A 14,046-nucleotide genomic window follows, 5' to 3' on the forward strand; every position below is an offset into this window, starting at 1 on the left:
CTCCGTGCTTGTGATCAGCATACAGTTAACTTCTTCCACCTGGTGGGAGTTTCAGTATCTGCAAAATAGCTCAAAGGATATGGTATGGCTCAGGGATCAAACCCGTGCCCCCTGTGTTGGAAGCACAGAGTCTTAACCACCGGACCGCCAGGAAATTCCCTGGCTCAGATTATTATCTATAGCCCTTGAGGAGGAACTAAAGGTCCTTGACTTTGTTTAATGGCTAAACTATTATTATTTTGTCTTGCTTGATTGTTTTCCTTTGCTTCTGCATTTTCTCACTTCTCTAATTAAATTTATTCTTTGGAACTTGGAGAAGGCCTAGGCGGCTAGTTTTTCTACAAAGAGGCTGGTGGAGGACATTGTGGGTGGTGGGGGTGGTGGTCATCTGCCCTGCGAAGACCCCATAGGGTCCTCCTGCTCAGTTACATAGATTCGTGAATGAATCTCACAGATATTAAGTGAAAGAAGCCAGACACAAAAGAGTACATAATATACACTGACATTTCTATGAAGTTTAAAAACAAGTAGAGCTAATCTACGGTGCTAGAGGTTAGACTAGAGTTTTTCTTTTGGGAGAATAGGCTTGGGAGGAAGCACAAGGGAGTCTTTTGGAATGCTAGAAATGTTTTATATCTTGATATGGGTGATTACATATGGAAAAATGCATCAAAATGTGCACTTAAGATTTGATTTGTTCATGGTACTTTAAGTAAGTTAATTAAAATTAACAATTTTTCAATGCAGAAAAAAAAGATCCAGAAAAAGATAATTCCTGTAGATTGAAAATCAAGTGGAAGAAGTTAAATTTTTTTTTAGAAGTTAAATTTAACAATGTAAAAAAAAGTATCTGTTCTTTATATAGTTCAAAAAATTTAATACAGAAGGGAAAATAAAACATTAAAAACTAATAGGAAATATTAGATTTCCATCTTTTTCTACCCTCTTGATTGATTTAGATATCATGAAAAGTGTATCTTTCTTGTAAATTTGAAAGAAATCGCCTATAAATCACTCATAAATGTCTTTCAATGGATTTATGTCTTTGACTTTCCCAGTGTCTTTTTTTTTTTTAACATCTTAGTATAGTAGTATAATTGCTTTACAATGGTGTGTTAGTTTCTGCTGTATAACAAAGTGAATCAGCTATACATAAACATATATCCCCATATCTCCTCCTTCTTGCGTCTCCCTCCCACCCTCCCTATCCCACCCCGCCTATCCCACCCCTCTAGGTGGTCACAAAGCACCGAGCTGATCTCCCTGTGCTATGCAGCTGCTTCCCACTAGCTAGCTATTTTACATTTGGTAGTGTATATATCCCAGTGTCTTCTTATTGTCATTGTTTTGTTTACATCTTCTGCTTCATTTTGAATTAACTTTGGTGTCTTTATTCCTAGAAATTGTTTATTTTATCTAGTTTTTTTTTTAAATGAGCAGAGATGGTTTTATTATTCTCCGTATTATCTTGATTATTTTCTTGATTAAATTTGCCAGAAGGGTTTTATTTGTTTGCTTGTTTCTGCCTTGGCCACTAATTCTTCAATTGTCAGTCTGGTCCTTTTCCCTCCTGGATGTTTTCGAGATATTCATCTGCTTTCATTGAGCTTGCAGTCTAGTTACGCAAACAACAATTTGGTAGGAAAATGAAGAGTCGCTGGCCCCTTTAAAAAAAAATAACTGATAATTTTAGAAACTCTTCGAGGAGATAATTTCAAAATCCTCAGTGAGTTTTTACGTTTTATTTTAAATTTATTTTTATTTCGGGTGTCTTAGAAAATCGTTTGTTTAATCGTTTCTAAGCACTTTCAGGCAATTATCTTTGCCGTGAGAAGTTCATCCTAAATTTGGTTTGATTTTATCAAACTACACTATTTCCGGGAATTTTTGTTTGTTTGTCTTACTATTCTGGTTTTGATTTTTAGCACCTGTCAGGCTGCTCGGACTTTAAGAAACACCTGCCAAAACAGGCAAAGTACGAGTCGATTTGAAAGCTCCCTGGCATCCCTGGGTCGGTCTTGCCCTTCCCGACCTCTCTCTCGCGAGATTTGGAAACCGGAAGTGAATTATACTGCTGGAGTCTCAATTGCAGGAGGCGGTGTCTTAGTTAAGGTTGGCGGGATCTAAGGGATCAGTCGGGTCTTCGTTGTCCGGCCTGGGCTGGCTCTGGTTTAGGGGGTTGCGGGCAGCGCTCCCTGCCTCGGGCCGGCAGCATGCGGGTGGCTGTGGCCGGCTGCTGCCACGGCGAGCTGGACAAGATCTATGAGACGCTGGCGCTGGCGGAGCGGCGCGGCCCGGGGCCGATAGACCTTCTGCTATGCTGCGGTGACTTCCAGGCTGTGCGCAACGAGGCCGACCTGCGCTGCATGGCCGTGCCGCCCAAGTACCGCCACATGCAGACCTTCTACAGGTGAGGGGCGTGGCCTGGGCCCGGGCCCCCGCGGTGCGAGGTGTGACTAGCCAGCGGTGGGGGCAGAGAACCCGGGCTGTGTTCGAATCCTGTCTGCTGCTGACCAGCTGTCTCTCTTAGTTTCCATCTTTGTTCACGCTGTGTGTCTAGGAACTGGCGCTTAGTAAATGTCACTTTTCTTCTTTCCATTCATCTGTTTTGTTTCGGAAGGGATCGCAGCCTGAGGGGAAAATCTGGAGGAAGAAACTGACAGGTTAATCTACTTTATGCTTAATAGGACTCTGGGACTAATCCATTTATTGATCTAGGAGTTTTTATTGGACGCTTGCTATGTGCTAGTCCTCATTCTAGAAACTAAGGGTGTAACAGTGAACTGACGAAAGTTTTTGACCTCATTGAATATACGTTGGCTTGAACCCAAGGTGGCAGCCCTGAATCATTCTTAAGGACAAGGATGGACAATTCGTTTAGAAAGAGCTTAACTTTTTATGATGAGCTCAGGTTTTTTTTACTTCGGACCTTATTTTGCTTTTCTGCTATGCCTAATAGTACAGGCATGCCCAATTGCTTTTCTCTATGTCTCATTTCTGCTATGCCAACTGACAACTTTACCCTTATGTTCTAGGTATTACTCTGGAGAGAAAAAGGCCCCAGTTCTCACAATTTTCATCGGGGGTAACCATGAAGCCTCAAATCATTTGCAAGAGTTACCCTATGGTGGCTGGGTAGCACCAAACATTTATTATTTAGGTATGTGTTCGTGGGTAATTTCTTGGTCTGATAGCATGAAAGAGCCTGTCAGGATTTGTATATCAGTTGATCAGCATCTTGAAATATATGGTGTTTTGGGAATGTCTCTTGATTTAAATAATCATGAAAATTTAATTAAAATAGTTCATTTAAGTAGGTAATCATGAAAATATGTCCATGCATCATCTAGTGCTTTAAGCAATACTTAATATAACTGCAAAGAGCTTCTGTACGATTTACAATCCCTTAAATTTTTTCTTACTCTTCTTATTAAATTAAAAAAAAACTTTTTATAATGGAAATATTTAAACATACACAAAAGTAGAGAATAGTATAATGAATCTCTGTACCTATTAAACCGCTTTAACAACAATTATTGTTCTGCCATCCTTCTTTCAACCCACTCCCTGCCTAAACTCTTTTGTGGGAGGAGGTGACCGGAGTATTTTATCTTATTTTTATCTATTTATTTTTTAATATTTTATTTATTTATTTATTTGGCTGCGTCAGGTCTTTAGTTGTTGCACATGGGATCTTCCTTGTGGCGCGGGATCTTCCTTGCGGTGCGGGATCTTCCTTGCGGTGGGCAGGCTTCTCTCTAGGTGTGGCGCCTGGGAGCTCTGGAGCTCCAGAGTGCGCTGGCTCAGTAGTTGCGGCATGCGGGCTCTAGGGACTTAGGGGCATATGGGATCTTAGTTCCCTGACCAGGGCTCAGTCCCGTGTCCCCTGCATTGGAAGGTGGATTCTTAACCACTGGACCACCAGGGAAGTCCCAACTGGAGTATTTTAAAGCAGACCTCAGCCATCGGATTATTTCACCTGTAAATACTTTAGCATGTATTTTTAAGTGATGAGGATTTAAAAAAATACCACAAGTACAGTACCATGATTATACCTATTACCTATCATTATCTGTTGCCTAGTTCATGTTCAGATTTCCCTGATTATCACAAAGATGTCTGTTTTACAGTTGACTTGTTCAAATAGGATCCAAACAAGGTCCACACTTTCATTTGATTGTCATGATTCTGAAGTCTCTTAGACTATAACTGTCCCTTTTCGCACTCTCTTCTCCCCCAAACCCCCATGCTGTTTATTTGTTGAAGAAGATGGGAAATTTATCTGGCAGAATTTCCCACATTCTGGGTTTAGCTGATTGGATTTCCTTGGGTTGTTTAACGTATTCCTTTTATCCTCTGCATTGCTTATAATCTGCATTTAGATTTATAGACCTGATTAGGTTCAGGTTCAGTTTTAGTCCTTTTAAACTATACAGTCCTTTCATCTCTTTATTTAAATGTTTACAGGTGTTTCTAGTGATGACATTATAACTTCAGAAATTTAATTTCTCTACATCATTACTGATGGATCATCTTTTGACAACTGTAGTATTGTGAAAAGGTGAAATTGTCTGAAGATGATCAATCAAATGAAATATAGAAACTGCAGGTTTCTATATTCTATAAGTCAAAGGTATACGTTATATATACCTTATACATAACATATAAATCCATCATAGGACATTTTCCCCTATTTCCCCCGCCCCATCCCCATATTCCTTTAGGTACCAAATTATGTATGTCTGTTTCCCTCTTCACACTCCCTATCTCATTTGTTCCTTCTTTTCTGCTCAGTCTCTTGCCTCCGTAGTCTGTCTCCCTACTCTACGTTATATATTGTTGGCATATTTTCTATGTAAAAGAGTAACCTCATCATGACACTTAATTTTCAAATAATTTTAAGACTGCATGATATTCTAGGCCTCTAAACTGTTTGTTCAGTTAGTAAAGATTGCTTTTGCCTACAGTAATTTTATTTAACTATGTAATTTTTCAGGCTTGGCAGGTGTAGTAAAATACCGAGGTGTAAGGATTGGTGGAATCTCTGGTATCTTTAAATCTCATGACTATCGAAAAGGTATTGTTATGCTTTTTTTTTTTTTTTTTTTTACATTTTATTACATTCTTTTTTTTTTTTTTTTAATTGGAGTACAGTTGATTTACAATGTGGTGTTAATTTCAGGTATACAGCAAAGTGAGTATTGTTATTCTGAGAATTGTTTTTAAACTTTAGAACTTCCATGCCCCATAGTAACTTAAGCATAATATACAGTTTGACTTTTTCATTGGATTTCTCCTATGAACTGATTAATTTATTCTTAAATTTATATTATAAAATATTTTATAAATATGAAAAAATAGAGAACACTAGAACATATTATCTGTGTATACACCATCTAGTTTTATTTGGTATTTTGCCACTTTTAGTTTTGATTTTTAAGAAATAAAAGAGTACAGATACAATTGAAGTTCATTGTTTATCTGTCCTCAATCCCATCTCTCTCCTTTTATTCCTCCCTTACCTCACCAGGCAGTCACTATTCTGAATTTGGTGTTTATCATTCACTTGATTATTTTATATCATTACCATATCAGTAACAGATTTAAACAGTATATTATATAGCATGTTTTAAACTTCATATAAGTGTATCATTTTACATGTATCTTTCTGCAACTTGCTTCTTTGTTTAATATGTTTTTTAAATCCATGTTGATACATGTAACACTGTCATTTAAATTTGTGAATAGTATTCCATTGTATAAATATACCACACTGTATCTGAATGAATTATATCTTGATTTTAAAGTTAAAGGAATAGCTTGGATCCACATTGATTTTAAAATTTCATGAATTAAGTTGACAGCTAAAACTTACATCCTCAGTGTAACTGTTAAATCACAAGTCTGTTCCTTGCTGCCCTGTTCCCCATGATTCTGAACTATTGGGATGGGTCTACAAAAATAGGCCATCTTCTACATGGCAGGTGTGGGCACAAATTGGGACCACTCTTTGTAGGAAAATTAGTAACATCTGTGGAAATTATAGAAGTATTCTGACTCAGGAGTTCTACTTCCAGGAATGTATCTACAGATATATTCCACAAGTGCAAAATGATATAAACAAATGTATTTCAGCCTTGTTTGTAATAGCAAAATATAGGAACTAGTTAAACGTGTCATGATATAACTATACAGTGCAATGCTATGAAGTCAAAAAGAAAGAAAAAAGAAGCAGCTCTATGTGTGACTAATATGAAAAGAACTCCAAAATAAGTTAAGTGAAAAAAACAAGGCACAGAAAGTGTATAAATTATACTGCCACTTGTATAAAAAAAATAAAGGGAGGATAAAGAAATATGTATATTATATGCATAGATGACATCCCTGGAATAAAATACTGAAACCTGATTAACACTGGTTCCCTGTAGGTAGGGTTACTGATGGATGGGGGAAGGAATAGGAGAACCCCGTCCGCTTGTTTTAGCAGCTTGATTGACGTAAAATTTATGTACCATTGTAAGTACACAATTCAGTGATTTTAGTAAGTTGTAGAGTTATGCAGCCTTTAGCACCATCCGGATTTAGAACATCTCTATCATGCCTAATAGTTTTGTGCCAAACTTAATCCCTGCTCCCACGCCAGCCCTAGGTACCCACTAGGGTCTACCCTCCAGGAGGAATACTATTTACCCTATGCCTTTCTTTTTTTTTTTTAATTTATTTTATTGAAGTATAGTTGATTTACAATATTGTGTTAATTTCTGCTGTACAGCAAAGTGATTCAGTTACACATATATATACATTCTTTTTCATATTCTTCTCTATTATGGTTTATCACAGGTTATTGAATATAATTCTCTGTGCCATACAGTAGGACCTTGTTGTTTATCCATTCTGTATGTAATTTGCACGTGCTAATCCCAAACTCCCAATCCATCCTTCCCTCACCCCCCCTCCCCCTTACCCTATACCTTTCTGATGGTATCTTTTAAATCTTAAACTATGTGACTAAACAGTGTATTCCAAAATTAAATATAATTTAATTTAAAAAATCATAAGCCCCCCACTTATTTAGATTTATAGTTGGTGATCAGTTATTAGAAAATACCAGCATTTTGAGAGCAGTGTTTTTTTAATAAAATTTTCAAGAACCAAAAGCATTGATGACAAACATCAGTTTTGGAGAAGTGTATGTATGTATTTATACTTGCAGTATTTAAGGGAGTTGAATATAGCTTATTTCTCTTCTTCAATTTAAGGTCATTTTGAGTGCCCCCCCTATAATGCAGCTACAATAAGGAGTATCTATCATGTGAGAAATATTGAAGTCTACAAATTAAAACAGGTATGTAAAAAGTACATTACAGCAGACTTGAAAAAATGGTAAAGTAATTCTCTACCAGAATGTATTTTGACCAGCTACTTCCAAGAAGAGCTCAATTTGGTACTTCCACAATTTGGATCTTGAGTTGTTTTTAGGAGGTTCACAGATGAAAATTTTTAAAATTTTAATGGCTATACATTTATTTTAGTGATTAATAATAAAATAAAATATTTGATCCATGACTTCAGCTACTATTCCTTAGGGTAAGGCTAAAGAATATATATTGGAATAAAGTGATACTTTAAAGAAAGTGTTAAATATTTTATTTTAAATAATGATATTAAATAGAAAATAATAGTGAAGATGATATGGGAAAATTGTGAAGGTGATAACCGAAACACTGGCTTAACTGGAGAGTAAATGAAACTAGGTTTTTGTTTGTGAACCCATTAAATGTCTGACACCGGGCTAAGCAGCTTTCATCCGTGATAGTTCATATAACTGTCACTCAAATTCTGTCATGCAGCGTGTCCAACTTTGTCACACTAAGGGAGAGAGGCCAAAGGCTCAGATAGATAAAGTAACCTGCCCGGGACTTCCCACACAGTTAAGTGGTAGAGCCTGCCAGACTGAACTCAGGCCCTTCCCATCATAAATACAGCCTCGACTGGAACATAAAGATGTTTACAGGTATGCCCCATTCATAACAGTTTCTTACCTGGAATCCTTTTTCCCTTTACTCATCTAAATCCTACTGGTCCTTGGAGACCCAGCTTAGATTTCACTTCCCAACCAGTGTTCTAGTTTAAAGTCCTCACCCTTCTCTGAATTTTTGTAGCACTTATTGCCCATACCAGCTTTTCAGTGGTTAGTCATATCTATCTTACCTTTTGTATTTTCTTGAACACTTACTTAAATTATTTTAATTTAGTTTTCCAAGTATTTGCTTTGGATTACTTGACAGTATGGAGTATATTTTGTGTTCTCCCCAAGAAGACACCAGCTACCTTAAATACCTCTAATATAATTTTTGTAGTAAACAGAGAGGTTTTTTTGGTGTTTACTATGTGAGTCCATCAGGGAAAAAAAAAAGGTTTACTGTAGGTTAGGTTTACTGTATCATTTACAAGTCTCATGAAATCTGGACATTGATCTTAAAACAGTAGTTTCTTTACTAAAAGGGAAAAGAACAGTGCATGTTGTAGATTTTAGAAACCCAGTGCTAAAGACCTTAGCCGATTGGCAATCTAATCAAAGTGTGTCTCTATTGAACTGCCTTGCCACAGAAAATAAAGGTGATTTGTCAGGCAGAGAGAAAGCTGTTTCTCTTTGCCTCGATGAGTGAGTAGCTCAGTATTTCTGTGACTTCCTTAAATAAAGTGTTCTTAGAATGAATTACACAGAAATCTAGAGGTCTCCGTGGGAGAGAAGGGAGGGGATTGCTTTTGGTTAATCTGTTTTTAAGAGCTTTCTTTCTTTTCTTCTTCTGTTAAAGCTGAAGCAGCCTATGGACATATTCTTATCTCATGATTGGCCGAGAAGTATATATCATTATGGAAATAAGAAGCAACTTCTTAAGACTAAATCTTTTTTCCGACAAGAAGTGGAAAATAACACATTAGGAAGTCCCGCTGCCTCAGAACTTTTAGAGCACTTAAAACCTACTTACTGGTTTTCTGCACACCTTCATGTGAAGTTTGCAGCCTTGATGCAGCATCAGGTAGAAAACAAAATGCTTATTCTTTGATTTAACAAACAGTTATTGAACATCTACGGGCTAGGCCCTATGGGCATAGTTGGAAAGTTAGAGAAAGAAATCAAAGATAACTTTCCTTTTGGGAATAACTCAGTATCCACTGGGGAGAAGGGACAAGCAAGCAATTATAAAATAGTGTAATAAGTTTGTGACAAAAAGTGCTAGGATACTGTGGGAACACCTAAGCCAGGCCATGGTGAGATGGGTATGTGGACAGAGAGATGAAGGGATAGAGAAGGTTTTCTAAAGGAATCGATGGTGCCAGGTACTGTGGGAACACCTAAGCCAGGCCATGGTGAGATGGGTATGTGGACAGAGAGATGAAGGGATAGAGAAGGTTTTCTAAAGGAATCGATGGTGCCAGGAAGAAGCAGATTATCAGGGTAATCTAGGCCCAGGGACCGATGTGTGCACAGGCTGGAGGTCTGAGAGCGTGGTGCCTTTGGGCAAGTGCAGCTGGTCCCTGGGGCTGAGGCACAGGGAGAGATGAAGCTGGAGTGAGATCATAGCTGCCTTCTGGGACATGCTCTGGAGTTTGGGTTTTAACCAGAAGGTAATGGGGAAAGTTGAGGGTGATGAAGTCAGAGTTTCATTTCAGAAGGATTAGTTTGGCAGCAGTTTTGTGTGTGGATTGGAGTAATGTAAAATGGGAGGCAGAGGAGGCTATGTAAGCAAAAGATGAGGTCCTAACCTAAGGCAAAGAGGGAACACAGAGAACGAAGCGGGTTCCAGAGAGATTTCGGAAGCAGAATCATCAGGATTTAGTGACAGAGGGAGGAGTGAATCTAGAATGACTCCCAGGGTTTTCCTTTGGTAATTGCATGGGGATGGTGCTTGATGAAAAGTAGAAAATAAATACCTACTTAGAGTTAGGCTTTAATGGAACTATGCAGTTCTTCCTTTCATCTCTGATTCTGGTTGAATTCTGACTTTCCCATAAAGTATCCCATAGGAAATACGTTTAGAAAATGCTGGGTTAACAAAGTTCGGGATTTCTTCCCAGAGGCTTCTGTAGAATTTCTGAGAGTCCCGTGTGCTAATGGGCATTACCTTTCTCTGAGAGGGGGGATGGGTTGTGCAGCGCTTCCTGAACTTACCTGACCAAACCCTTTCCTGCGGTAGAGGTACACTTCGGCGATGGTCTTCGCACATGGTTTGGAAGATTCTGTCTGAAAACATTCCTGTGGGCCCTCTCTGTTGTGGGCTTATTCTTACTCCTCAGCTTCGCTGGGAGAAGAAGGCGAGGTTCCTCTTGCATTTTCCTTTGGGCTGTTGCCAACGTGATTATCCTCTTCTCACGTCCAAGTCTTCTGTTTCTGTCGGTCACTTTTTCCACGTCTGTGTTACTCTCCTCTGTCCCTTGGGGCTCATGATGCTCTTGGATTGCTACTGAAGCACCTAATTTGCTACTTTTCCCGGATTCTGTCTTCTGTTGTCAACCTCAGGGACTTGTGTCTCTGAATTAATATGTTTGATCCCTTTTTCTTGGCTCCTCAACTGCGTCTGACTTCACCAGTATTCTGTCTGAGCCCTTCTACTAACACCAAAGGTCATCTTTCCTCAGCACTGCCCTGCTGCCAGGATCTGCCCGTGATCTGTGTGCATCCCACCTCTCAGTCCCTCCCCACCACTGAATTGAAACCTGGTCCTCAGCAGGGTGTCCCATCGCTTGCTTCCTTGTCTTTCTTCCTCCATGTGCCTTGCTGTTTTTAGTGAGTCACTTTTTACTTCTTCCAGTGTGACCTTCATGTGTGTGATCCTCCCATGTTTCTTTCTGCTGGTTCACTTTTTAGAAAAGAACTTTATTGGAGTATAATTTCCATATCAAAAAATTCACCTGTTTTACATGTAGAATTCAGTGATTTTTAGTAAGTTTCCAGAGTTGTGCAAACATCATATAATCCAGTTCTAGAACATTGCCATCACCCCAAAAGATCCTTTGTGCCTCTTTGCTGTCAGTCTTTGTTCCCACCCTCAGCCCCAGGCAACCACTAATCTGCCTTATCTCTATGGATTTGCCTTTTCTGAACATTTTATATAAGTGGAATCATGAAATACATAGTCTTTGGTAACTGGTTTCTTTGCTTGCTTCTGAGGCTTATTCCTGTTGTCACATGTGTCAGTGTTTCTTTCATTTTTATTGGTGATTAGTATTTCATCCTATGGAGTATATATATATATATCTACTTTGGTGTTGTATCTAAGAATCTTTGCCTAACCCAGGGTTACAAAGATTTTTCTCCTATGAATTCTTCTACGAGTTGTATAGTTTTAGCTCTGCCAATTTACTTTTAAGCTCTTCTGTTGTCTGATCTTTAACCTTTGTGTTATTTGCTTTAAACCTTTGGTTTTGTGTGTTATTTGCTTTATTTAACATTATCATTACCACCATTTCTTTCTGCTTTGACTATTGTAAGGAAATTGAAGCCCAGAGAGTGTAAGTGCCTTGCTCGTCATTGCACAAGGGGGTATAGAGCTAACTTGTTTTGGAAAAGTAACCGTTGTTCCTTTGACACACAACTTAGGGGATTGGGTAATAAAGATTATTTCCATCCTTTTCAATGTCTGAATTGCCTGTGATGTTTTTAACATTCTTAAATTATGGTTCTTTCTTAAATTATGGTTCATATTGTCTAGGCCAAGGATAAAGGACAGTCAGCCAAAGCAACCAAATTTCTAGCCCTGGACAAATGCTTACCACACAGAGACTTTCTTCAGGTAAAAAGAAAATGAAGTACCTTTGCAATATAGTTTTACTCTTCCAGTGATTAAAAAAAAATTGTCTCCTTTCAGAAATTATTGGTGCTCTTTGTAATTTACGTGTTCTGAGATTTCTTTGGGAATGTTTAAGTTACATTAATGTTTTTAAGCTACTAAATTAAATTCCTTTAAAACTTTATTGTTATATTGACATTCTTAGAATATTAAAAATAGATATGTATTTCTTAAAATTACCAATTTCTTCTTGTAGGTAATAGAAATAGAACATGACCCCAGTGCTCCTGATTACTTGGAGTATGATACTGAATGGCTTGCTATTCTCAGGGCTACTAATGATCTTATTAATGTGAGTGAGCGCCTATGGAATATGCCTGAAAATAATGGCCTGCATACAAGGTGAGTCTGACCTTATTTAGGATTTTCCCTCTCCATTGTATGCACAGTTTTTGTCCCCTCCACCTTATTATTATTATTTTTTAAATCAAGGGAGTTATTGCTACAATTCAGAGTTTATTGACTGGTATGAAAATTGCAAGTTTTCCATCCAAGAGATCCAAGAAAATAGACTGCTGAGCACCAAGCCAAATAAGTGTATAAGTGCATCAAACTATAGCGCATAAGTGCATGAAACTTTAAGACCGTGGAGATGTGGTTCACACATTAAAATAATTTGTACTTGTTTTAGGGAGTGAGTTAAGGACAGCTTTTTCTAAGAATTGTTTTAATCTCAATATGGTTCTTTGCTAAGTTAACTATAATTTTATGAAGTGGAATTCTGAAATGTGGTTTATTTTTTAACGCACCTGCCGTCCATAGTTAGATCTGATCATTTATTGTCCGAGGCTGATAAAATGTAAAAAGCTGTTGTTTTGGACTTTTCTAGGTGGGATTACAGTGCAACAAAAGAAGCTATGAACGAAGTATTGGAAAAATTGAATCATGACCTCAAAGTTCCACGTAACTTTAGTGTAACGGCTGCTTGTTATGACCCTAGCAAGCCACAGACACAAATGCAGTTGGTTCATAGGATCAGTCCTCAGACTACTGAATTTTGTGCCCAACTTGGCATCACTGACATTAACATCAGGCTTCAGAAGGCCAAGGAAGAACAGCACGTGTGTGGTGACTCTGAAGAGCAGGATGACGTGGAGAGTAATGACTCTGGAGAAGACCCTAGTGAATATAACACAGACACATCCGCCCTGTCCTCTATTAATCCAGACGAGATAATGTTAGACGAAGAAGAAGAATATGATGATAGTATTGTAAGTGCACACAGTGACATGAATACACCATCTGTAGAACCGTCTTCTGATCAAGCTTCTGACTTTTCTGCAAGCTTCTCTGACATCAGGATCTTGCCAAGTTCCATGACTGTATCTTCTGATGATACATCTGGTTCCCCAGTTGGCAAGGAGGGGAATCGCGGTGACCCTGTGGAGTTGGGGGATGGAAAGGACTTAACCAAGGTGCCGTTGAAGAGGCTGAGTGATGAACATGAACCTGAACAAAGAAAGAAAATCAAGAGGAGAAATCAAGCCATCTATGCTGCAGTGGATAATGATGATACAGCCTAAGACAGTTTACTTGTTTTAGTGTTATATGTAGAAATGTGATTTTTGAGACTATATTTTTAGAGCTGGATCTTTGACTCAAGACTTAACTTTGTAATAATCAAGTTACATAAATTTTAGTGAGGTATCGACTTTATCTTTAGACCTTTGTATGTTTCAGATAAAAAAATATTAAAATTTCATATATTTACTTGATTGAGTACCCCTTTTTCTGAGAACATATATTATTCACTTTCATTTTTTTCAGCAAACATTTATTGAACACCTACTTTGTACCAGGCACTCTTCTATAAGATGGCACTACAAAGATGAGTGAGACAGGGATTTTTGCCTTCATAGAGTTACTATCACTGTAAATATTTTGGTGTATAAAATATGGCATATTTATATTTTTTTTACAGTTAAGTCATTATTGTATATGTACTTATATATGCTCTCTTTTCATTTATTATAAATACTTGCTCTGGTCAGCTCTTAATGTCTATCTAATATAATTGAACCTGAAGAGGGTAGATAAGATTTCAGGAAATAAGTACAACATTGGCAAACATAAAATCTTACACTTAGTTGCTGAGATTAATATAACCCTGCTGACTTTTACATATTATATTTTAGCTTTAGCTTTAATTTTAATATGACTATACAGGTCATTTGGGGCACAGTTCAGTTTA

The 14,046-nt window shown here is 37.8% G+C and overlaps 1 protein-coding gene across 1 annotated transcript; it reads left to right on the forward strand.

Moving 5' to 3' along the window:
• The first annotated feature begins 2,067 nt into the window (after nt 1-2,067).
• Nucleotides 2,068-13,513, forward strand: DBR1 (debranching RNA lariats 1). Its single transcript, XM_059921909.1, has 8 exons — nt 2,068-2,410; nt 3,036-3,160; nt 4,997-5,077; nt 7,260-7,345; nt 8,820-9,044; nt 11,718-11,798; nt 12,052-12,197; nt 12,685-13,513. The coding sequence occupies exons 1-8, from the start codon at nt 2,214-2,216 to the stop codon at nt 13,376-13,378; spliced, it is 1,635 nt and encodes a 544-aa protein (XP_059777892.1). The 5' UTR covers nt 2,068-2,213; the 3' UTR covers nt 13,379-13,513.
• Nucleotides 13,514-14,046: the final 533 nt, after the last annotated feature.

The sequence above is a fragment of the Balaenoptera ricei genome, chromosome 4 (assembly GCF_028023285.1).
Source record: "Balaenoptera ricei isolate mBalRic1 chromosome 4, mBalRic1.hap2, whole genome shotgun sequence".
NCBI lineage: Eukaryota > Metazoa > Chordata > Mammalia > Artiodactyla > Balaenopteridae > Balaenoptera > Balaenoptera ricei.